Here is a 26,579-nt window from a genome sequence, read left to right as displayed (position 1 = left end):
AATAGATTAAGTGATAAATTAAATAGACAAAAAATAGCATGCTAATCTGCCATGCTTCCATGAAAAACAGAACACTTTAAATAATATCTTCAAAGGATGCCACATCTAACTGATTAAAACTTCTCAAAATATCTGTGAAAGTTAACATTTCATTCTTCTCCAAGTGAACAGCGCACGGCATCTTACCATATTCCCCATCATCTCTGCTTTGAGAATCCTGGCCCCCAACTTGTTCTTTTCATCAATACTCAAGATATGGGTGAACTCTGCCCCTGGACTGTAGGTAAACAGGGGAAGAACACAGTCATAAATCAACCTCATGCATTAACTGACTTCAGCAGAGCCTGCATCACTAACACAGCAATAACACAGCTTAAGAATTAAGCTCAGTGTTCGAGGGTGAATTAAACTCCAAGAGTCTGTTACAAAGCCAAGAATGGCCTATTACAGTTGTAATGATAACTGAAGAGTCCCAGTAACTATAAGATAAATAATATACAAATTAATGAATCTTCATTTTTTAAAAATACTCAGCCAGTAATCCCAACACTCAGGAGACCAAACTTGGGAGCTGCCATGAGCTAGAGGCCATCTTGAGCTACATGGTAAATTTGAGGCCAGTCTGGGTTCCATCAAGAGACCCTGTCTCAGAAACAAATAATCAAACAAAATCTATACTCATTCTAAAAAGAAAATAAACAAAAGCACAAACATCAGCCCACAATTTTCTCTCTCTTAAGAAATGCTGTAATTCATATCACAAGTTATTGTTCTCTGAACTAGAATCTTGAGTATATTTAACTGCATTCAACAAATAAAAGCAACAATTGTGTGTTCTTCTGCAAAGTTGGCCCATAATTAATTAAAAACAGAAGTTATTTAAAATTGAGATCATGTGTCAAACTCACAGAAGCCTCACATAAGAGAAAATTTCAGCCAACATCAGATAACCCAGCTTAACTATCTTAAGAATCAAGGCCACAAAAACAAGGTGAACCTATTACGAGCAAAGAGTAGTAACAGTTCCACAAATTCAAGGTAGTCCCAGTTCAGAGTGCCAGAGAAGAGAAAGCTATATGATGAGAGAAACCCTCAGGGCTGCCCTAAAGTGTCTATCAAGGAAATACCTATTGTCAGGGAAACAACTCCCTAAATGGTTAAAGAATGTTCTGAGGAATTCTGGTAATGGTGTCTGACCCCATTAACCACACAGCAAACCTGCACAAGTAAGAAAATACTGGGTAGAATGCTTGGGAAATAATGTCGTACACTAAAATGCTACTCAGAGCCAAAATACAAAATGTTAAAATGAAGTAGCAAATGGTTTCTCATTTACATCCCAAAACGAAATGCAAAAATATTTAAATGCATGACATATTTGAATGAAAGTGTTCTTACAGAACTGATCAATTCATACAATGAATGCATGTCAATAATAGGGGGAAACGCAGCATTCAACAAATAAATATCATGATATCTAGTACACAAATATTATCATATATGCAAGCTTAAAACTCATAAGGACGAGAAAATTCTTATCAAAAGCCATCAGAACTGATAGATACAATAAACAAGTATTTTAAGTTATTATTATAAAAGTGCCCCAGCTGGCTGTCTCTGACATGAACTCAGTGGCTGGCTCTTTCATGACCTCCCCCTGGGGGAGATGCAGCTTTTCGAGGCCACAGAGGAAGACAATGCAGCCAGCCCTGATGAGACCTGATGGGCTAGGGTCAGATAGAAGGGGAGGGGGTCCTCCCCTGTCAGTGAACTAGGGAAGGGATCTAGGAGAGAAGAGGGAGGGAGGGTGGGACTGGGAAGAGATGAGGGAGAGGGTTACAGACAGGATACAAAATAAATAAATTGTAATAAATAAATAAAATAATAAAAAAATTAAAAAAGGAAAAAAAGTACGCCATCTGTTCATAAAGAAATAGTAAAGATATTAGGAAGACCCCTAGCCAGACATGGTCGTGTGCGTCTGTAGTTAGGAGGATAAACAAGAGGACAGAGTGTCCAAGGCTAATCTGGCCTACGTCAACACAAGACCTTGTCTCCAAAGGCACAACAAAGATGCAACTTGAACTTCTACTTAGGAAAACTGCAATACAAGATTTTTAAAAAATCCACACTGAGTAAGATTTGTAAAAGATCAGATTACTAAAGGACCTGTATTAAAAGGCAGATGTTACCTATGGACATTGTTAATTAACAAAGAAGTTCTGTAAGTATAAAGATATAAATGTACTATATGTAAAAAGGATGAAAGATACACCATGTCAACATTAGTCATGGGGAGGTTCAAGTATCTATGTTAATATGAGACAAGTTACTTACTGTCTAACACAAAGGGCCTATACTATCCTGGACAAAGAGGGTCATCTCATGAGAGCAATGGGCTGAGCTATCAAAGAATACAGGAATCCTTATGTCCATGCGCCTCAGAAGGAAGTCTCAAACAGCAAACACTAACAGTATTTCAGCAGACCAATCCACAATGAAAGCTATACATTTCAGCATTTCTCAACACTCCAGAAGATAAACAAACAGAAAAATCTGCAAGAATATGGAAGATGAATAACAACTAAGTGAGCTGATGACATTTACAGAACATAACACTCAACATCTATGGGAGACACATTATTTCAAGAATAAAACTCTTTACCAAAATAGATCATATTCTGAGCCATAAAACTGGTTTTCTTAGGAAGCCTAAGAAATCGGGTCATCCAAAAAGTGTTTTCTGCTCAATGAAATTAAATTAGAAATCATTAATAAGAACTGCTGGAAGACCCTCAACAACCTGGACTAGCATTAAAAAAAGCATACCAACTACTCTCAACACAAGGCAACTTTGACCCCCAGCATAAAGTAACCAGAGTCAATCAGGACAGAAGGGAACCTGGAAGGCATTCTGAACTGAATAGAAATACACGTGCCATATGTCTGAATTTGTGGGAATCTGCTAGGGTATGACCTTGGAGAAAGCAGGGAATTCACTACTTACTTAGAAACAACAGACACAGCCTACAGATTTAAAAAGCAGAAAACAGAAAATCAGAAATAATTAAAAAGAAGAAATAAAACATAAAATCAAAAAATAGAAAAATTAAATAAAACTGAAGTTGCTTTTTGAATATGATCAATATGACAGGTTAAGGAAACAAAAGAGAAACCATTACTAGATATTCTAAGCATTAACTAAAAAGACACAAAAGCTCTTGGAGAGAGGCGAAGCATCTGTGGTTCTCAGGAGGTACAGTGTAGCTCTGGGCTACAGCTACTCACCAGGTTAAACAGCCTGCTCACTGCCAAGTGTTTGAACATAAACACAGAGAGTAACGGTACCATATTTGTTGGTAGTAACATAAAATGACATGGCAATTCTAGCAACAGTCTCACATTTTCTTAACATTTAAAGTACAAGTACCATATGATTCAGTGGTCTATCTGTGACCACATGCAGGTCTGGCCACACACGGGAGTGAGTAGGAGCTCCTGGAGGATCTGCTCCTGGCCCTGAGGACTACACCACAGCTCTTGGGTGAGCTGGGCATCTGCTCTCCAGACGCCAGTGCCCAGGTGCCATGCCCACTAGAGGAACTCAAGGGTTCAGTCACCACAAAGGACCAGGAGCTTAGCAGAATCATCAGCCAGGTGCTGAAACTCTCCTGCCAGGCCAGCAAAGCATCAGCCTTGGCAAACCAGGACGTCTGGGAAGTGGCCTGGGCACAGCCACCTGCAACCAGTGCTACTGCAGTCCAGCTGCTCTCGGGACCACAGTCCCTCCCAGGACAGGATGGACTACAGCAGGCACCCTGTCCTGCCACTAAGTGAGCTGCCTCTTCTGCCCATTTACATTCCTTCATGCCTTGTCCCTATGGTATGAAGAACTGAAGGAAGTTCTTGTGACTCAAAATTCCAAAATTTTCTGCCCTTTCTTTTTCTACACTTTTTGCTTGGGAAAGCATCAGCACTTCTGGTTTGTGGTTTTGGTTTTGAGGACAGGGAGTCTCTGCAGAGTCCCGGCTGTCATGGAACCAAGGGTCCCCAGCCCCTGTCCTTGATGCTTTAAAGCAGCCTTAATAAATTCTAATTGATGTGTATTAAAAAAGTTCTCATATCTTCATTTTTTAAAAAAATTAACTTTTATAGTAACTTTAGCTTGCCAGATATATATTATATATATATATTATATATATCTGTTCACCTTATTTTGACATAGGTTCTCTCATTGAAAAGAGCTCACCAATTTGAAAGATGAGGTAATTGTTGAGTTCTGGGGGTTCCTCATCCCCATTTTCTCAGATCTGGGACTGCACACAGACACAAAGTCTTCGGTACTAAGGTCAAGTTCAGGTCCCCAGGCTTTCACTGCAAGCAGACCAAACGAACACACAACCCTCTCCTCAGGCCCACAGTAGCCCTTCTGTTTCTATCTCCTGAATACCATTTCTGTCTCTAATATTGCATGTGGAACCATACTTTAGACTACTGAAACCTGGCATCTGGCTGCTCTGTTTTAAGAAAAATACCTTGAGTGAAGTTGTAGAAGGCTTCTGCTAACACTCACATGGGATGCTTGTTAGTGCTTCTTCACCCTGCTTTTTGTTGAAAAGCTTCCCTCTTCCCTCATGTCTCAGACCTAAGCTGAAAAACTCAGACAAGAGAAGGTACTAAAAGAACACTGAAGTCAACCTGAATCTTACTATTTTCAAGATAAACATAGAATAAACTCACCTTCTCTAACTATCTGTAACTCTGAGCAGACACTGAAAGAAACTCAACCATAATATCTGTCACTGTCCTATATGCAAGAAAGAAGTATAAGAGTCTTATTTTTCTGGATTAGACATATTTCTGGAGTCTCCTTTATAATTAGTTTCTATAAAGAAACCACATTTTACCATTAAAATGTATATTTTTATTAACACCCCCCCACAACTTCTCAGGAGGGAATAACTAAAGAGTTCAATCCACTAACATTGTATTACACTTCAATTTTTCCTCTTCCGACTGGCAGTGTTCACTGATCTCTGTAATTATTCTTTTCTCACCACATAATCTCATATTTTCACTACTGCCTAAGGATCTTACTCAGAGACTTAAGAGCCTGGCATCTTTTCCTTGCCCTTCGGAGCTGTAATACCAAAATGGTGAGATGACACTTCAAGGTTATAATAGTATATTAATGAGTCAGTTTCTGATTAAGTGTGTAAACTCCAAATGACAATATAATATATTCTACTCATCTTAAGTACTATACTGTGTTTCAGGCTCCTAAAATTACTTAGCTAATATATTTTTTCCAACAAAAAATATAGATACACATTTTATCTTTAAAAATAATAAGGTTAAAGCTTTAACTCACATGGGCCACTATTAGATGGTGTCTTCCTACAAGATAATCAAGCTCAAAAAAGAATGAGAAATGATAAAGACGATCAAATAAAAGAAAGTGAAAGAATGGATGGAAAAGGAAAGTTACCAATGATGCAAATAAAAAGAAAGAAAACCCAACTACACAAAAGTACTAGTAACTACACTTACCATAAAAGAAACAAGCACTTTAAAACATATGTATAAAATGTAATGGGCTATCTACTTGCCGCATGGAGTGTGTAGGTCCACTTGTGCATGTGTGTTTAAACCATAAATACATCTAACTACTCCAACAGAATTACAATTTTTTTACTTCATAAATCAAGCAACCCTTGTTATATAATGAGAATTACAACCTCAATTCCCTCAGTTTTCACACCTGGAAAGTGCAGGACTCAGATTCTGATCTGTTCTGGTTCTAAAATCAGATTAAAACCTTTTTATAGTTCTAGAGTCCACTGGTTTAAAACTTCCTAGAAAAAAAAAAAGAAAATTTTCTAGAATCCTAGCATTTGTTTAATAATCCAAAATATCTCACAATAACGTTCACACAAAAAACCTCCAGAAGTCCTTCACTGATGCTATTTGGCGTCCTTCAAGGCCTACCTTGCTCTCTTAACACTACTCCATCACTCAGAAGTATTTTTTCTTCTAAATATATGGAGCTAATTCCTCAAACTTCTAACATCATATTATCTAATGTGAAAAAAAATCAGGTCACAAGGGCTCTAGTATATTCCTGTATCATGATACAACTACCAGAAAAATACAGTTTCAGAAGACATAACAGAAATGAAGCAATTCAATAACCAGATGAATACTAATAATGTAAGGAAACTTCACCCACAAAGCTCACCTACATTCCCAGAAAACAGGACCAGCACATTGTGCTGAAATGCTGAGCCGGTGTCAATGACAGCAGGAATTAGTGGCGTCACCCCATCAGCAGTTGGGGACTAGAAATGATCCACCCCCCGAGGCCCTCGGAATAAAGCCCAGGCAGTTTGTCTTCTAACCCTGCAATAGTAACAGAATTTCCCCTTCCGCCGCGCGGACACCCTTTAGCGTTGGTCCTGCCTTCCAGCTGTTTCAAAGGAGGGTCTCTCATTTTCGCTACTGTAGACATGAACTTTTTCTAGTCCCCGCCATGGTTATTCGGTCTTCATAACAAAGTCCCCTTTCAGTTTCTAAAGGCTCTCTGGCCCATGCGCGTCTGACGGATTTTCCAATTTCCACCTCTCATCTTTCTGCTGGAGCAATGGGGTTACATAACGCGCTACGGCAGCTACCGGAGCTAGCTCCCCAGACCTTTAACCTATTTTAATGATCACTTATGTGGATGTTTGTCCTTACCTTTGAACAGATTTTTTTTTTCTACCTCCACGAGGGTCACATCTATGACAAAATCAAATTCTCCTCGGTTTGAGCCCACTCAAGAAGCTATGTGAAAACACAAACACACAGAATACCCAGACGATGCTGACCTTGCGTCCTGCGGATGTCCTCTTGCTGGAGAGTCAGCCCTTGCGCTCTCAGCCTGAAGCTGTTCTCTCCTGTCTCCTGCAGAGTGCTGATCAGCACCGCAACTCCAGGGTTCCGACGGCTTTTGATCTGAGTGCTTCCCCTCTCCTTCCCGCTTACCAGACAGGCTCCAGGATGTCAAACTTTCTTCACTGCTCTCTGGGGGTTTTTGAAAATCACAATGTAAAGGAGTCCGAGCCACTAATGTAGAAGATAAAGTAGATGATTCAAAATTTCTTCTCTTGCTGCGGGATGACAGTTCATCCTCATCAGAGGGTTTCAAGAATTTAGGTCTCAAATTTCCAGAATATTCTTGGCTTTTTCTTAGGGCGGATTCTCTTCTACAGGTTTCTAAAGACCCAGGTCTCTTCCCCGCGTTAAGACCACTCAACGGACAGTTGCTGCTGCTGTGTGCAAGCTCGGTCTCGGGAAGTCTGCCGTCTGTGCACCGTTCCAGTGTCCCTAACTCCGATGTGCCGCCCACTCGACCACACTGTCCTCTGTCTGGCCGCGCAGGCCTCCTCCACCGCTCCCGTCCACAGTCTCTCCTGTAGGCAATCTTTTCGGCTTCTTTTAACTTTGACTGGAATATTTCCATTGACTACAAGGGAGAACAATAATATATCTACAGTCAAGAAAGGTTCAGTGTCTTGTCTCCCATGACCCTGTGTCCTAATGCACTGTTAAATGGTACAATAAAAACACCCCACCAAAATAGACAGAAGCATAAATATACTAATAATGCTTTAAAAATATAAGCAGATAAAGAAAAATAATTAAATCAAATGAAAAGATTTCAAAGAGACACACTGAGCACAAATGCCCTGTATAAGTGTCACACAGACACGACAGACACAACTTCTAAAAAGTCATAATTAATACATACTGGTAACTTAAGATTCAAGAGGCTACACTATGCTGCTAAAACTACGGATCTTTGTTGGGGGAAAAAACTGTATAAAAATAAAAAAGACTAATGGGGAAAATGTTCAAGTATGTTGAATGAAATAAATTCTTAAAAAAATCAAATTGCCCAAGAAATTCTCTAAAGTGGGAAACAGCAGGAACAGTAAGATGCATGTTTTAAGAGGAAAAAGATACACGACCTTTGATTCTAGGGACCCTCATAACTATGTCGGTATTTCCAGACAAAAGGATGGGAAAAAAGCATGGAAAAAAGGAGGATTTCTTGAACAGAGCTCGTTTACAGCCGTTAGGGTGTGGTAGAAGACACCCAGTTTACTCAGATAAAAATCTTCCCAAAAACTGGACAAGGGAAGAAGCATGCAAGGGGGAGTGTATTTACAGACAGGGCACGCAGCTAACACTTTGCCTGAAAAGAAAGAACATTAAAATGGTTTAAAAACATATGCTGAAGCATAGTCACACAGCCAAAATGCTACAACAGATGAAACTCTGGAGTCTACCAAAATGCTCAAAGTCTTTATCTCTCCAGGTACACTACAGAGATTCTCCTGTATCATTTCAATTTTCTTCCAATGAGAAAAATGCTGCTCTTACATCAAACATGCACTCATTTTAAGTTTTTCACACTTTGGTTTACATTCATTATGTTAAGAAGTTACAGGCTGGGCTGGCAAAATGTCTACGCGGCTAAGGAGACCTGAGTTCACTTCCTAAGACCCACAAGGAAGAAGACACAACATGATGAAGGACAGAACTGACTCCCACGAGTTCTACCCTAAAATGTCACATGGGCCCTACTGCACGTGCACATGACTGAGTGTGCCCACACAAAAATAACTGCAAAACAATTCTTTAAGGACTATCCTTACATAATCAGAAGCACGAAATTGTTCAAAAGAAGAAGATAAATCTACTATCAACTCAAATCTCGTATCTATTAAGAATGTTTCATGTCTCAAAGCAAAGATATTTAGTTTTTCAAATAACTATGAAAAAATGTATTTCTCTTTAAAATACAAATACTTACTCCATATTTTTCAGCTACAATATCTTCAAATTTTCTGTTTTCTTTTTGCGCTTGTTCCTTCATTCTTTGATAAGACTTTCTTAGCCAGCTTAATCCACCATCCTCTACTCCAGTAGCTAAATTTCAATAATAAGCATTAGTTATATTTCTTAGGTAGTTATTGTAAAATTATTATTTCCTGTTTCTATCACTTCTAAAGTACAAAATTAAGTACTTTCCTTGAATATTTATAAGTTATAACCACAATTAAAATCCACCGTATATTTAAATGCCTACTTACAAAACCTAAAAAAAAAAGAAAACTACCAATTTAAAAGAACAAGTATTAAGAGAACAGGTGTAAACACATATAAAAACAGAAAATTACAGAAGAATCAAAAACGTTAAGGACTATTTACATCTTGATATAGGGTCTTACTATGCAGCCCTAGATGGCCTGAACTTGCTTAGTAGACCAAGCTAGCCTTGAACTTACAGAGGTATGTCTGCCTCTGCCTCCTAAACCCTAAGATTAAAAATATGTGCCACTGTGCTCAGTTTAAAAATTATTTTTAACTAGAAGGTCAGAAAAAATTCCACAAAATGAGCTCAAGAAATGAGTTGTATTTATTTTAAAATAATAGGGGGATTAGCACTCCTAGATATAAGGAATACATGTGCACAGTGGAGAAAGATACCAAAGAAGCAACAGAAAGTGTAAGTAAGGAAGTTACAGAAGATAATGTCACTAAGTTAAACCTTAGCTGTTATTAGAAACTATGAACATTTGAATGCCTTCAATAAATCTCTCTCGTGTGTGCTCGTGCATGTGTTCATGTGTGTGTTGTATTTTTAATCTATACAAAGAAATATAATTGATTACTTAAATTAAAATGCTGTTCCTGATTTTCTCGACCCAATGAAGACCAATTTTAGATCCCTCCAGCTTTAGAGCGAAGAAACACACACAGGCTCTCAAAGACATGCACAGGAATCTTCATAACAGAACAGCCTACAGTAGCTCAAACATGGAAATGTCCGTAGCCAGGTCATCTTCTTTTCTTAAATGGAATATTATACAGCAAAGAGAAAAAATGAGCTGCAGCTATTTACAACACCATGGAAAAACTCCAAATGTGGACCAAAAAAAAATCAAAGAGTCGAAGAGTATAACTCATCTTTGATTATAAAATATAGGGCAGTGGTTACCCCTCCAGGAATAGAGTTACTAAAAGGGGACAAGAACATTTTAGGGTGTAGAAACTATTGCTCCTCCAACTGTGTGCTGATTTCCATGACACTGTGACAATGTTCATCCTGCTTTGTATTTGTGGTGACTGTGATAAGAGGGTCACGGAGGGCTGGAGAGACGGTCAAGACCATGCGCTTCTCTAACAGCTGACTCAGAGCTCAGTTCCCATGCCACATCAGTTGGCTCACAAGTGTCTGTAAGTGTGGGTCCAGGTCGGACATACCTGGCCTGCATGGGTACCTGCACTCAATGCACATAATACCCTACTCCACACGTACACAGAACTACAATAATTTTTAAGTGCAGGGAACGTTAAGAAAGAAGGGGGAGATAGAAAGACCTGGAGGGGACAGGAGCTCCACAAGGAGAGCAACAGAGCCAAAAAGTCTGAGCACAGGGGTCTTTTCTGAGACTGATTCTCCAACCAAGGACCATGCATAGAGATAACCTAGAACCCCTGCACAGATGTAGCCCATGGCAGCTCAGTATCCAAGTGGTATCCCAAGGAGAACAGGGGTTGTCTCTGACATGAACTCAGTGGCTGGCTTTTTGATCACCTCCCCCTGAGGGGAGGAGCCTTACCAGGCCACAGAGGAAGACAAAGAAGCCAGTCCTGATGAGACCTGATTGACTAGGGTCAGATAGAAGGGGAGGAGAACCTCCCCTATCAGTGGACTTGGGGAAGAGGTATGGGAGGAAAAGAGGGAGGGAGGGTAGGATTAGAAGGGGACTAGGGATGGGGCTACAGCTGGGATACAAAGTGAATAAAATGTAATTAATAAAAAATAAATAAATTTAAATAAAAAATAGCATGTATCCATACCAATATGCTCTTTAATCACCCTTCTCTTGCTTGAAATGATGGTAAGATTATTTAATGGTATAATAAACATACTAAAGAATGCTCAAAAAAACTTGTTTTTAAGTTTAAAGACAAAACTAAAAGGAAGACAAATTTTTTACATTATATTCAAATTAACTGTACTGTTTTATTCAAATTTCAACATTTACTAAGTAATCTCTTCTAATACAATGTGGTCTTTCTTTACAGATCTAAAACACATTGGTATTCAAGCCTAGATCTCTAATGATGCCACTTTTCATTCAAAAGGTTATTTCACTTTTGTCCTTTAAGTGTAAATTATATAGAGTAAGCACTCAAGGAACTTAGGCCAAATCTGCAGTCAGCATAGTGATAAGTGAAGAACCCAGAGCAACTAATGTCTTTATTAACGTCCCAGCTACATAATTAGATCAATGAGTCTTTAGAACCATATTTGAAAGTAATCAAGTAACAACTGTACATCATGAAAATCTCAACTGTCACTAAGGTGTTAGCAATCCAAAGAGAAATACAGGAGAAAAAAAAAAAAAAAAGATTGCTTGCCCTAGGCTGCTGTGCAAAGGAAATGGGACAGGGAAAAAAAACAAACAAACAACAAATTCAGTCATAACTTAAATCTTAACTTTAAGAATATCTGTACATTACAAATTGTAATCGATAACATAAAACTAACAGTCCTACTAGTGTTACACTAGGGGATGGTTTTGTGCTCTGTGTATTCAATGCTTATTTCTGTGCCCAAATATCTGGCTGCAGTCCCCACATGGGCATTGTCATTGTTATTAAAGAATCTCCCGTCTCAATGTTGGGTCCAACATCTCTGCCTGGTTAGTAAAGGGCAATATTACATAAGATCAGCCAATAGCTGGGCAGGAAAGAAAAGATAGGACTTGGAACCCCAGGAAAAGAATCGCAAGAAAAGAGACAGGAGAGAAGGTCACCATGAGAAAGTCGCCTTGAGGAAATCACCATGAGGACAAAGATGGAGCAGGAGCAACCAGGGTGAGACTTAAGTTGGCAGGTAATGGGATCTGTGGCTGGAAAATAGCCGGGACCAGCATAGTCAGGTTAGAACAGCTGAGAATCTGCCCAGCTATACTGCTTAAAGCTTACTAGTAAGTTTAATAGGTCTCTGTGTCATTATTTGGGAGCTAGAATGGGGGTAGAGAAGCCCACGCACTTTTTTTACACCATGCCTTTATTATTCGACCTCAAGTGGGACCTGCAATAGAAACAATAAACTACAAGAATATGGATTTATTAGTGTCTATTAGCTGTACAAAACAGTGACTTTCATTGTGACATTTTCAAACATGTATATAATGTACTTTAATCATTTTATCCCTCTCATTACTAGAAACTGAGAAATGCCTATGAGACTACAAAAAAATATAAAGATACCTTTAGTAACTGAGGGTATACAATTTTCTGATGGGAGACCTGTCCCACCGTCCTTCCAGTATGGATTCAGTTCTCTTTCTAGAAGTGTGGACTAGAACAAAATATTTTGAAAAGTTAGAGTGTAAAAGTAAACCCAGCATGAAGACGATTACTAAATAATTTGAGGTGCCTAACTGTCAGATATACAACCTCCACGAATCATTTAAAATTCTTAAGACATATTATGTAGGTAACAATTTCTGACTCACATTCATGTGTCTTCACTGAATACCCACCTGTCTCAGAACCTTCAAGTCTAACTCAGACTTGGACAAGACATTCCAAAAATCTTGTCCTTCTCAGGCTCCATATGAGTGGCAGCTTGGCTACAAACCAACACAATTACCAAGCTTACTTTTAAAATTAGACTGGGAGAAAAAAGAAAAAACACTGACCATAGGACTCTCAAAATCATTTGGCCATAGTTTTCACTTGTTAATCTCTATTACATTAAAGATAAATTATAAAGGCAATTTCTGAAAGCCACAAGCTACAGCACTTCTATACTTTGTAGGTTTGTGTCTTTACCTCTTGGTTTATATCCCACCGTTTCTGGTCTCTAAGGATTTCCCATTGCTTCTTGCCTTCACAGTCAAAGAGTGACATAAACACGCTTGTGTAGTATTTCCTATGGAGTTGTTGTCTTGAAAGCATTCTTATAACTAATTTAGGCCCAAATGTAAGTATGACAGTCATGTAACACACAACTGCTTAACTCCATTCGCCCAGATTTACACATCTAGGTATATGTCTTTTACAAAATATATTCTATGTGCCCATGTCTAAGTGTGTACATGTGAACATATGTACAGGTGCCTGCCCAGGCCCAAAGTATTGGCTCTCCTGAATTTGGGTAACAGGCAGCCATGAACCACCCTCTGTGGGTTCTGAATTGAACCTGGGTCCTCTGGGTCTAGGGCGTGATCTTAACCACTGAGCCACCTCCCCGGCCTGAATTTGGCACCTGCTCCTATAAAAACTGCACACTCACTTTCTTTTATGTGTATTTTATATGCATGGCCTGCCTGTGCGTATGTCTGTGCACCACATGTGTACAGTGCCCACAGAGGCCAAAGAAGAATCAAAACCCTTGGAACTGGTTGTCAGCTGTCATGGAGGTGCTGGAAGCCCAACTGGAGACTGCTGGAAGAGCATCAAGTATTATTAACTGCTGAGCTCTCTCTCAACCCTTAGTATCCTTTAAATAGCTTTTCTACAAGAAATTTATGTTTAAAGTATTTGTATCACATTTCTTAGTTCTCACTGTTAGCACACACGACTAGAAAAAGTAGTTTAGAAATAAATTATCATTACAAATAATATGGTATTTATAAGAATAAACAAATATAAAACAATGTATTAGTTTATTTAGGGCAAATTCAAAAATTAAAGTATTCAAACTGTTGTCTTACCTGCAGCAGTGCTTGGGCTTTCTCCTGCTCTATTTTCTGTAGAGTTTCCTTTTCAGCTTTGAGTGATGATGACGACACAGTTTTAACAGACATAAAATCAACAGTCATCCACTCATCCCGCTGTTTAAAAGAATGAAGCCATGTCAATCTATACTTAAGAGATCTTTAAGATCAGAGACTGCAGGCACCAGTCAAAAGTAAGTGCTGCATGGCTAGCCACTCTCAAGTTTCTCATTTTTGCTGCACCTTGGTCCCTCACTTTATAAAATGGGGCAGGAGGAAGTACTTACATTTCAAGTTTGTTTTAAAGAGTGAACAAAATAACAAGTATGAAAGGCAGCCAACACAGGGCTTGGTGTACACAATCAAAAACTAGCTCCTCTTCACCCTTCTTCCTTCATCTGTGGCTAAGTGGGTAATAAATTATATTCTTCCTTAGGTATATGAAACAGAACTCAAAATTTATTTGCTATTCAACTATAAGCACTGACACACAAATTATGACATAAGGAGAAGAAAAAGAAAAACTACAACTGGCCTAGACAGTACAGGAGGTTCCGACAATGTAATAGCATTAGGTAAATCCCTTAAAGAGGAAAATACCAACAATCATAGCTGAGTAAGCTCTGAAGGGCTGCAGCAAAGATGAGCATCTCCTTCTACAGCAGAAGGCCTATCTGAATACCAGCCATTGGCATTTCTGTGGGAAGTGTTCATAAACTACCGCTAAAGTCTAATTCTTCTCCTGAAAAAGTTAAAACCATCAGTTTGACACCCATCTGTTCTTAGAAGCTGCCATTTCTCTTTGACATCAGCTAGGTGCTCACCTGAATAACATGGCTGTCACATTCTTTTTCTGGCCTTTTGTCTTTCACTTTCCAGGTCTTTTCTTTGTCAGGTGTCTGGGAGGGTTGGGCCTCAACCCACTCAACTTCAGAGCTCTAAGAACATTTAGCGTATAAGTGACATTCAAAAATTTGCATACTTATATATAAAGTATCTACATTGTTAAGTGAAAATAATTCAGCTTCTTAAAAGAGATCTTTTAATTGGTTTCCCCTTTTAAAAAGTAACACTGGAGCTGGGTGGTGGTGGTGCACGCCTTTAATCCCAACACTCAGGAAGGCAGAGGCAGGCGGGTCTCTGTGAGTTCTAGGCCAAGGTCTACGGGAGTTCCAGAACAGCCAAGGCAATACAGAAAAACCCTGCTTCGAAAAACCAAAAATAAATAAATAGACTGATTAAATAGACTATTAAATAGACTGATAAATAGATACCTAGGTAGATAAATGTAGCACTGTAAAATCTTAAGAAATAACATAAAAAATCCTCTTCGGTTTGAGCTCAAAAGACATAGCCAAATTTATTCTTCCTCTCATTCATTATCCTCTCATGAGTTATACCAAAAAATAAAATATAAACCTAGGAAAGGAAAGCAGCACAGAGAGGATCAATTTCTACCAACATTCTGATGCACTCAAAAATTAGTAGCATTAGGGAAATGACACCCATGTAAAGGAGTTTGCTATTTGCTCAAGTGTCAAATTTGGGGGATTTCCCTCAAGCTAAAACTGCAGAGCTCTCTAGTAACATCTAGGCAGTAACTAGTATCTTCACAACAATTATCATCCTGAATCCTACACCTAACTTTGTAAAGTGTAACTATTTCATAGATAAAAAGCTTCCTAATATTAAGGAATTTTCCTGCATCACTTAATTTCCAACTGTGAGAATCATCAAGGGAATGTAGTTCTGTCAGGCTCTAAAATGTTCTTCAGAGCTACTGAACTTGTATGAAATGCTAGGATTCATCTGTGCAAAATACCTTCTTGTGTACAGTTGGGAAACTCAGAGGCCAATGAGGGCATAAGAGCAAATACCAAAGCAAACCCTATAACCTTTGCTGAGACAAAAATACTGTACACATGTTTGTGTGTGTGTTAAGTGTGTAGTGCTTGTGAGTGGTTCAAATGCATGTGTGTGAGAGGGCACATGCCCACCAACATGAATGTAGAGGCCAGAAGAGGACACTGGCTTACCACTGCTCCACCACTCCTCACCTTAACTCCCCTGTAAGAGTATGAATGAACTAGGGAGTGGAAGGCAGCAAGCCCCAGAAAACCTCTGCTGTCACACAGTGCTTCAGTTAGGCATGTGCAGTCATGCCAGCTTTTCACATGGGTGCTAGTGGCTGAGACTCAGGACCTTATGCTTGTACAGCAAACACCTTACCAACTGAGGAAAGTTCCTGAAAGAAACTTATGCTCTTCTATTCCATAAAAGTCCTCAAGATTTCCTAAACATTTTTTAAAGATTTACTTGTCTGTCTCTCTGTGTGTGTGTGTGTACTCACGCATGCGTGCATGTGTGTATAGAACACACACCACTTATATATCCTGGAGATGGACTATGGTTGGCTGTTGTAAGCCATCCAATGTGGGTGCTAAGAACAATGGGGCTTGAGCCCTCTGAAAGAGCAGCAAATGTTCTTCACTCCTGAGCTATCTCTCCAGTCCCTTAAGATACAAGCATATCTGTCAAGTGATATAATCAGCACGTAAAAAAATATATATATATATAATAAAATATATATATCAACTGCCACCTGTTTCCCAAAGCAAAGCAGACTCTCCTCATTCATTCTTTTATACCTTAATCTGGATTTAAATTCCAGAAGTTATTCATATTTACATACATAATTTTTTTACAAATAATCTTAATATATATTATATATATAATTATAATATATAATATATTATTTACATATAATTTCTGGCCTAATTCAAGTTTATACAGTCAATTTAGCACCGTGATCACAATTCTTTTAATTAAATTTTTATTTTTTTTAATATTAGTTACAGTTTATTAACTTTGTATCCCAGCTGCATCCCGCTCCCTCATTCCCTCCCAATCCCACCTTTCCTTCCTCATCTTCTCCCTACCCCTTTCCAAGTCCACTTGGAAAGGACCTCCTCCCCTTTCATCTGACCCTAGCTTATTAGGTATCTTCAGGCCTGGCTGCAATGTCCTCCTCTGTGGCCTAGCAGGGCTGCTCCTCCCTTGGGTGGGTGGGTGGGGAGGCCAAAGAGCCGCCATTGAGTTCATGTCAGAAATAGTTCCTGTTCCCCTTACTAGGGTCCCTACTTGTATACTGAGCTACCATGGGCTACATCTGATCAGGGATTCTAGGTTATATCCATACAAGGTCCTTGGTTGGAGATACAGTCTCCTTGTGGAGCTTCTGTCCTCTCCAGGTCATACTAACTCCTCCTTTTTTCATATGATTCCCTGTACTCTGGCAAAGGTTTGGTTATGAGTCTTCCTATCTGCTTTGATACACTGCTTGGTAGAGTCTTTCAGAGGCCCTCTGCGGTAGGCTCCTGTCCTGTTATTTGTTTTCTCCTACATCCAATGTCCATCCCATTTGTCTTTCTAAATGAGGATTGATCATCTTACCCAGGTCCTCTTGCTTGTTTATCTTCTTTAGGTATACAGAATTTAGTATGTTTATCCTATCTTATAGGTCTATATAAGTGAGTATATACTATGTGTGTCTTTCTTCTTCTGGGATACCTCAATCAGAAAGATTTTTCTAGATCCCACCATTTGCCTGCAAATTTCATGATTTCCTTGTTTTTAATTGCTGAGTAAAAGTACCACAATTTCTGTATCCATTCCTCCATTGATGGACATCTGGGTTATTTCCAGGTTCTGGCTATTATGAATAAAGCTGCTACAAAGATGGTTGAACAAATGTCCTTGTGTACGTGAGCATATTTTGGATATATGCCTAGGAGTGGTAGTGCCATGCACTAAAATGAGAATTTATAGCCTGAAACAATTAGAACTTTCTTTAGAAGACTGACAATTTTAGTCTACAATAAAGTCAAATATGAAGTTCGAGTTCCAGGGGTCCTGTCACAGGAATTCTATAATTAGAGTGTCTGTGTCTCATCATATGCTGACCAACCACTTGAGTTTATCAGTTTGAGCCACTAGGCACTCCATCATCACAGTTCCAACCCAGACAATGGCAATCACCACCTGCAAACTTCAATTAAATAGACCCTAACAAAACCAGAATTCACCTTACTTATCCTTAGTTGGTTTAAGCAGTAAGTTCTACGACCACAGATGCTACAATCACTTTTGTCTATACTAAAGAAAACTGAAAAGGCAATGTCAGGGTCCACGTTTTTACTGAAAAGTGGAATTCACAACAAAACAAACAAACACAAGACCAGGTAAGATTATAAAGCACTCACAATTCTAATTCCAACTGTTATTGATCAAGCTAATTCCTAAACCTAAATGTCTTAACAGATGTTTGTATCTGAATGTTATGTCTCTCCCACTTTTTCACATGAGCTAAACTGTTTATTTTCTATAACCTACAAGAAATTTTAACCAACACGTATCTCCCTTTCCATCCTTAAAACAGGAGTCTTAAATATGATCATCTTGTTACCATCATGAAGCTCTAGGACACCCATCTTTCCACTCCCCTTCCTTCCCCAATCTCTGCCCACCGTACATTTGGGTGCTACAGGAAAACCTGACCACAGCACTTATCTTTCATGGCTTCCTGTCACTATGATTTTGTCATCTCTCTTCCTTCCTGCTGACAGAACTCAATTTTGTCTGAGTAAGTAATCAATCCTAAACATTTCTAGACCACCACTCTCGACACATAATCCTTCTTCTTGAAAATAGATGTGAATATTCTGGCTTCCTTTCTTTCATTCCGAGTCCTCGCAGACGAGAGCTAGCTACACAACACTCTCTTCTTTTGGTCCAAAAGATAAATAAATAAAGAAATCCTACTTTGACAAATCAGATGTCAATTTCTATGAAGAAAACAGACCCCAGTGTTTTAAAACCTTTCTCCCTTTTCTACAGTACAGTCCTTCCCAACCATCTGCATGCACGCAGCTCTTCAACGCTGGTGTTCACCTTTCTGTTTCCCTGCACATCTTACTATCATCATGTCTCCAACCAACAGTGATGACTAAGCGGTATCCCATTTTCTGGACCCGACAATCAGTCTACAGAGGCAGTATTCCCCAAGGAACGCCAAGCGTCTGACTTGTGGACATTTCCTATCCGGACCAGCAGTACTTTGCGGTCTCTCGCACCACCAGTCCTGTCCACTGTCCCTCAAGCCCGCCGCTCTCCACGGCGGCAGGCCCCGTCTTGGGGCTCACTTACTGAGGAACTGTCAGTCGACTCACTCTGTTTTTCACATTTCTGTTTCTTGCTCTTCTTTTTCTTCTCTTTCTTCTCTTTTTTTGAATGCTTGCCCTTTTTCTTCTTTTTCTTCACAGAATGTTCCTAATAATTTTAGTCAAGTGTAAAGAAAATTTAATTTTATCTAATTTTAACAGGAAAAAATGCTGAATAAAAAGAAAAATCCGTGCTCCAAAAAAGTTTACATCTTTCATAAAAAGAAATGAAGATTATGACTCTACCTATACTTCAAGTATATGAAATTCTCTAAGAAACCTTGACATTATTTCTATAAGATAAGCACTACTAATCAAAGGAGTAGCTCAGATTTCTTACCAGGAAAATCTGAGGAAAGTTTTCATTAAGTAATTTGTATGTGACCAATATTATCAAATAAACATACAGACGCATACATACAACCAGCTACTAACACATATTAAGCATTTAGAGTTTTCTAACACAAACAAACAAACAGATTTGAGTGGATGATGCGCGTATAAACTCCTATGTGTACACAGGTCAAAATATAACAGCATATTATATAAACGTGAACAATTAATATTTGTAATCAAAATAAATTTTTAAAATCTCCACCAGTTGTGGGACAAATAACAGAAGGTAAGCTACTAAAAACTTGTAAGAAGAGAAAAGGCTTGATAGAAAACAAACAAACAAAAAACCAAACAAATATAAAACATGTGCTTCCAGATCTACAAACAGACCACAGATTTATAATTAAATCTACCAGCCAATATAAATAAAATCGTTTCACATCATGATGAACTTGTTGTCAAAACAGACACTGTGTTGCCAGATAAATTCAACAGTGCCAAACATCTGATAGTGAGGATGTTACTGACAACCTGAGTTCAGCCCCCAGAACCCACAAGGCAGGTTGTTCTTGATATGCACACATACCCATTCTCCTTCCCTTTCTCTGTCTTCCTCTTCCCTCTCTTACTCCCTCCTCCCAATTCTCTCTCTCTTACACACACACACACACACAGAGAAATAAATGTTAAAAAATGTTTTTCAATATTACCTTGAATAGTGTTTTTGTGTCTTTGTTTTGTTTGTTTTAAGACATGAGGCAGGCATAGTAGCACATGCCTTGAATGCCTTTGATCCTAGCACTTGGAAAGCAGAGGCAGGCAGATCTGGCCTACATAACAGTTTCTAGACCCACTAAGCTACATAAAGACCCTTCCTCAAAAAACCAAAACCACAAAGTAAGTCACATCATTACATTAAGCATGTATACTAATATTCACCTGTGAGAACTGTTCAATTCGCTCATTGACATCAGGCAGCATCCATGTGTCCTCACCTCGAAGTTGCTTCAGTTCTTTACGCCTTTGTTCTTTTTCAAAACTGTCTTTGGCCTACAACAAACGAATACAAAAGAGAAACTGATGCTTGATACAACTGCTTTTCTACTACAAAAAGAAAAATTGGTAGCGCTTTTATATAAAGATTCCTAGTCAATGAATGACCTATTCTTACCAATAACTTTGCTTCTAGTAGCTGTAAAAAAAGATTTTTTAAAAACCTATTATTATCTTTCTTCAGGAATACCAATCTTCAGTAAATTTGGATACAAATCACACACAGTATTCTGTCCAGGACTAGCCTATGGCCTTCTTTCTCCCTGTCACTAATATGATTTGGAATCACTTGAAGCTCTATCATCCTTGTGGCTAGTTCTTTAAACTTTCACAAAAGTATGAAGTTGACTTTTTTCCATGCCTTTAAAACAGGCAAAATCTTTACCCCAATATTTTGTCTGAGGGGGGGAAAAAAGTTATCCTCTTAAAAAGAAAGAATCATATTGGTAATTTCTAGTTATCAGTCAACAGCAAACAACGAAAGAAGTTTCTTCTGGTTCAATATCCACCTCTCACATTCCAAATCTGAGTGTGGTCCTTATCAAACTGTATGTATAGACCTATAAAATCGTCACAGCTTACAAGGAGTTCCCTCCAAAATCTGCTTGAAATGCCAGACAACAGTGAAGCGGATTTATTATACCTATTTGGAGATCAGGAAATAATCACAACATTTACCTGTCTAAGACTAGCTGCTCACCCACCCCCTTAAAATGAAACTGAAGTCATTACAAATTTTTCCTGCTACTCTATTTTTTCTACTCTGTATATACATTTAGACTTATTACCTTTCAATTTAAAACAAAAGAAAAAAACCTCACCAACCATCCTGTTGTTCTTCAATTACAAAATTGCCATTTTCACTGTCACAATTAACCAAGAATAACTTGTCAGATAATGCAATGATTTACTTTTTCCCTTTTTTTTTTTTTTTTTTTTTTATAAATTCCATACATTTCAATGTGAAAGGGAATTCTGTTTCCCAAACTTTGGGGTGGGCACATACTCTGAATCCCTTCCATTAGTAAGGGCTAGCCTGAGTCTGGGGTTGGGAAGAACAAGGCAGGCGAGCGGAGGACACGCCAGAGTGTTCAAGCGTGTCCTGCTTCCTACACAGCACCGACTCTGGGGTCCGCGCCGTTAGATGTAGGGCGCACAGAAGCCGAACAATCCAGGCGGCAGAATGTCAGAATAGATGACTTAAAGGCTACCAAGCCGGAGGAACCAGTCATGAGCAAGCGGAGCGGGCCGCGGCGCGGTGGGCCAGGAACCACCCGCAGACGAGGCGGGACGCGGAACCGTCGGGGGAGGGTGGGCCGCCGCCAGAGTCCTGCAGCTCCCGACCACATCCCAGACCCGGTCTGCGACGAAGACGGTCATTTCCGCAGCCGAGGGTCGCCGCTCCGGGAACGCCGCCCCGCGCGCCGGGAAGCCCTCGGGGCGAGCCCGGCTCACAGAGAGGGACAACCCTCCACAGCGGGTACCTGCCGTAACACCGCGGCCCTGGCAGCTCGGGTCTGCTCCTTCCGCTCTGCGATACGACTGGCGCTTTCAAACCGTACACCGAACGCCGCCATAGCTGCTGCCGTAAAGCGAGGAAGCCGTCAGGAAGCCCCGGCTCACGACCGTCGTGATTCGGAAAGTCAATACAGGTCAAAGCAGTGGAAGGGGCGTCGCTGTGCGGACGGAGCAGCCCGGGAGGAGGACCGGGGCCCGCTGGAGCGCTTACGCCGCTGCGCCCCGAATTCCGGCGACACGCAGGACCGCGCGCCCTCTCTCGCCAGGACTCTAGAAAACACCAGCAGACCACACAGTCTGCAAGTGTGGCCTGACTCCCTGTGAGCGTGCACCGGGACGAAAGAACGTAACCGAAGCTCAGAACGTAAAAACGGGGAGAATGCTCTTAAAATCAACCTTCAGCCGGACGCGGTGGAACGCACCCGCAATCCCAGCACTCGGAGGGGTAGAGGCAGGGGGATGTGGGAGTTCGAGGCCAGCCTGGTGTGCAAACGAGTCCAGGACAGCAAAGGCTACACAGAAATCCGGTCTCGAAGAACAAAAAGAGAGGAAAAGAAAGGAGGGAAAGAGAGGTCGATTTTTGAAAAATATTCAGTGTTTTTCGTTGATTATCGTCTTAATATTTAAAATGGGGCTGAAGAGTCGTAGGGTGCTAATTGCTTCTTGAAAAGGACCTAAGTTCGGAGAGAGGAACCCACAAGGAGGGTCCCAGCTAGCTCTTGCTCCATTTCCAGGAGCTCCTCCGCCCTCTTCTGGCCACCACAGGCACTGCGCCTGTGATGCACTTCCGTACAGGCAGACAAAACACTTATTAAAAAGACTTTTATTTCTATGGAGGTTGAGGCTTGATGTTGCACAAGCCTAGGTACAGGAAGAGTCCTCATCACAGCGAGGAAAGATACCTTGTGTGTAAGATTATCTCTCATAAAGAAAACAGTGATTTCTTTGTGTATTTATTACATCTTGCATAAATAAACCTGTATCAAAAGACTAGTTCTTATCTGTGCTTCATTTGATTGGTCCACAGGGATGGTAATAGGAAATTTGAGATAAGCCATTTCTGTCTCCTTCTATCTCTGGCAATTCAGCAAAATTTAAAATGCCAAATTTCAATGTTTACAAACCCCTTCTTTCCCAAAAAGTGCTATAGTTTGGGAAGCAACACCTTGAATAGTTTGTGCATCTGAAGCAAGGGTCATCAGCCTACACAGAGTGCTCACCCATTACCAAAGGCACTCAGAAGGCCATTCCATGAAAAGAGTCACAGGAAATAAAAATGTCAAGAAAATGAAAACTAGATTTTGATGCTTTCTTCCTTATTTCACCTGTTCCCCATACCACATGCAATGGTGATGAGAGACCAGGTTGATATTGTCATCCAACACAGATCTGAGTATCAGGCTCAGGGCTAATAGAGGAAATCTGTCGCCCCACTCACCCCACACCTGCCCTGATCCAACTGTGTAAGGAAAAACAGGTGAAAGTCCTGCCAGATCTTCAGATGTTCTCTTGTGAGGACAGTATAGGTTTACAGTGTTGAAGACTGACCGTCAGGTGAGCCTTGTATAGAAGCCACCCCGTAGCTGTGCTTTCACTGCCTCTTCTGCCTGGACATTCCGCCCTTCACTCCCTCTCCATCTCCCATCCCATTTTCTTCTCCCTCCTTTCCTTAATTGTTGGGCCTTAGTAATAAGGGTCTTCCAGCTTTTATTCCCACCTAAAGCCTTAGTTTGTCATTCATTTTTCAGGTCAAAAATCCCTTTCCCTAATCACAAAATAATGTCCCGTTCTGGACACTACTCCCCAGATATTATCACATCATGATTTAATGCTATTGTAGCTCTGTATCTCTACTTGCTTCGTTTCCTGGATAATCCCCTGTATACCTACCACATGTGAGTTCAAGAACTTTGGTGAATTTACATAATAAAATACATTCATCTGCTTATAATTTTAAAACAGTCCCTTTCAAATTTATCAAAAAAATTTCCAAGAACTAAAAAGTTACCATACAGAACCTGTGCTCTAAAAAGTCTGGGGATGAAGAGATAGCTCCAAGTTAAACAGTACGGCTCATGTTATGTTCCCACTGTGGGTTCCCAGCACCTACACCGCAGGCCACGACCATCTGTAACTCCAGTTCTAGGGCTCCAGGCGCTCTCTTCTGGTCTCTGTGGGCACTGCCTGCATGCAGTGTACTTCAGAGAGTCAAAGTATTCATGCACATAAAACGTAAATCAGTTAATCAAAAAAGTTTTAATGGGTTCTTAATCCTTACAATCTACTTGAAAATAATTATTTATATAAAATGACAATTCGGAGAGGGTAGGTTAAAGTCTATCATAATGTGATAAGGCAACTATAAAAAACAATCAAGATTATCCACAAAATGCCAATAAAATAGAGATGCATAGGTGTGTGAAAACAGTCACACACAGCAGCATGCGTAAATTAACACGCAGTGTAGATAGGGACATGCATTGTGCCAGGAGACAGTCAGTCTTTGTGGCTGCAACAAAACTCGTGAGGATGACGGATGTTATCCTAGCTGTAACTCCCACAGACAGTATCTGTTTCCCTGAGGGTTTGTAAGAGCTCCTTAGTTAGCTTTCAAAGGGGTCTCAGTTTAGATACTAAATCATGTGACCGCCCTAACATTTAATCCTCCTTACTTCCTCTCCAACCCAGAGTTGGCTCAAGAGCCACCAACAACCAAGAGTCTTTTCTAACAATACGTGTAGCCAGTGACAGAGATTTGAAAATCTGTTTCCTGTCCATTAAGCCTGTGATAATTTAAGTATCAGTGAGGTGTCAAGAGCACAGATTCTGAGCACAGATGTGGCAGATTAAATGACTCTGCCACTTCTGTAGCTTCTTAACCGTCAAGTGGTAGCAACACTGTATCCTCAGCTTCTGGAAGAACTGAATAAACTAACACACCCGTAAATAAGGGCAACAATTCTCACACTTTGCTAATATGTCCAGTCAGTGACCTGACGCTGTGTGCCCTTGTCACCTCTGTCACCTTGATACAACCTAGAGTCATCTTAGAGAAAAGCCTTGACTGAAAGGTGTCTAGATCAGATTGGCCTGTGTTCATGGGTGTGGAGAGCTACCCCGGTCAGTATGAGGGTTGATGTATGAGGCCCATCCAATTGTGGTGACACCATTCCTCGTCCAGGTGGTCTTCAGCTATATAACAAGTATGAGCAAGTGAGCCACGGGGCAAACAAACAACATTCCTCCAGGTTTTCTGCCTCAAGTTCCTGCCCTAACTTTTCTCAATAATGGACTGTGACCTGGAAGTATAAAGTAGATATAACCTTTCCTCCACTACTCTGCTTTTGGTCATGGTCTTTGTCACAGCACTAGAATAAAACCAGAACACCATGCTAAATTACCTTTTTTCCCTCTTCATTCTTTATGGCATGAATGCCTTCTATATTTGTTCCATTCTTGTTACAAATAATCATGTCAGAAATAAGGACAGTGTTTTTCAGTAGGTCTTCAGCATTGGAACACATCATCGATTCCCTCTGGTTGAGCATCAAATAGTTTGTATTCAGATGCTATCTTCTCTACAAATCACTACCACCATTTGTGATTTCCATAGGGTAAGTAAAGTTTCCAGCTAAATTTTAAATGTAAAATGTGTCAAGGTAGAGATGTCATCATAATGAACATTTTCATTATCACGTATGAGTAGAACCATGGAAATATTCCCTTGTCTTCTGACACCTATGAACACTAAACTTCCCTGAGTTTAAGTCCATCCAAAATGTAAAGCAAGGTCTATAAATTCTTACACCACTTTGCCTCACCTACATAATTTCTAATAATCACAATAGTCAAGTATTTACTTGACTTTGCAATTATTTAGTCTATAAATCTTTTTACCTTTTTTACTCACTGTATAATGAAGACTTCACAGTCCCTACTTGAAAAAAATTATTATGCAGAGAATGTACGAAGTGTCTTTCCAGAGATCCAAGATGGCGGCGCCACTCATGCACCATATCTGAACAGCAGCTCAGCTGTAAGAGCAGAGCGACCATCAAGCTGTACTCTGGACCCCAACACCCTGACATCTGTGCTTCTCAGGTGAGAGGAGAGCCCACAGGGAAATGCAAAGGTCCAACTTCAAGTCACCCGGCTAATCTCAGGAAAAGGTCCCAGCTCCCACCTGGCATAGCAGCAACCCTAGGCACCTGACAGTCCCACAGTGTGTGGATACCTTCCGGGTACAATCAGCTCATGGCTCCAACCTTGGGAGCCCGCTCCCACTGTCCCCTGGATACCTTCTCGTACTGAGAAGGTGTGGCTCCAAACTTGGGTGCCCACTCTCACTGTCCTGAGCAAGCAGCTCCAAACTTGGGTCTCCTCATGCGCAGGACTCACAAAAGCAACCCAGGCACTGCTTCAAGGCTCAACCCATCTCCCTAAGGAGACCCACAGGACCTCCGAGCTCACAGGTTCCCTAAAAAGAGAAAGCATAGTGTCTGAGCAGAGTGCCTGGGCTCACTCAGAGCAAGAAAGATATTGGTTTCAGGACTTCCTTGGAAAAAGGAGGATCCCTGAGCACCTGAGGAATCCACTTGGTTCCCAGGATCATATACCTGAGGCGAGCCTCGGGAAAGTCCCTGAGAGCTACCCTTCAGTCCGAGAT

The 26,579-nt window shown here is 40.2% G+C and overlaps 1 protein-coding gene across 5 annotated transcripts in view; it reads right to left on the bottom strand.

The window, feature by feature from the left end:
• Cwf19l2 (CWF19 like cell cycle control factor 2) overlaps positions 1-22,797 on the bottom strand; it is a 54,793-nt gene extending 31,996 nt beyond the window's left edge. The window contains exons 1-9 of one of the 5 annotated variants that reach the window (XM_060372493.1): positions 21,607-22,797; positions 20,282-20,392; positions 18,993-19,115; positions 14,612-14,725; positions 13,785-13,904; positions 12,334-12,424; positions 8,858-8,973; positions 6,867-7,504; positions 187-277 (exon numbers count right to left, since the gene is read on the bottom strand). In XM_060372493.1, the coding sequence (XP_060228476.1) occupies positions 187-277; positions 6,867-7,504; positions 8,858-8,973; positions 12,334-12,424; positions 13,785-13,904; positions 14,612-14,725; positions 18,993-19,115; positions 20,282-20,392; positions 21,607-21,744 (1,542 nt within the window). In that variant the 5' untranslated portion in view covers positions 21,745-22,797. Of the gene's footprint in view, positions 1-186; positions 278-6,866; positions 7,505-8,857; positions 8,974-12,333; positions 12,425-13,784; positions 13,905-14,611; positions 14,726-18,992; positions 19,116-20,281; positions 20,393-21,401 lie in introns of those variants that run through there. The other 4 variants (XM_060372494.1, XM_060372496.1, XM_060372495.1 and 1 more) reach the window with 4 other exon arrangements.
• Between the last annotated feature and the right edge of the window lie 3,782 nt (positions 22,798-26,579).

Source organism: Meriones unguiculatus, chromosome 19 (genome assembly GCF_030254825.1).
Source record: "Meriones unguiculatus strain TT.TT164.6M chromosome 19, Bangor_MerUng_6.1, whole genome shotgun sequence".
NCBI classification, from domain to species: Eukaryota; Metazoa; Chordata; class Mammalia; order Rodentia; family Muridae; genus Meriones; species Meriones unguiculatus.
Note: the sequence above shows the minus strand (reverse complement) of the source record. Positions and strands in the feature narration are given on the sequence as shown.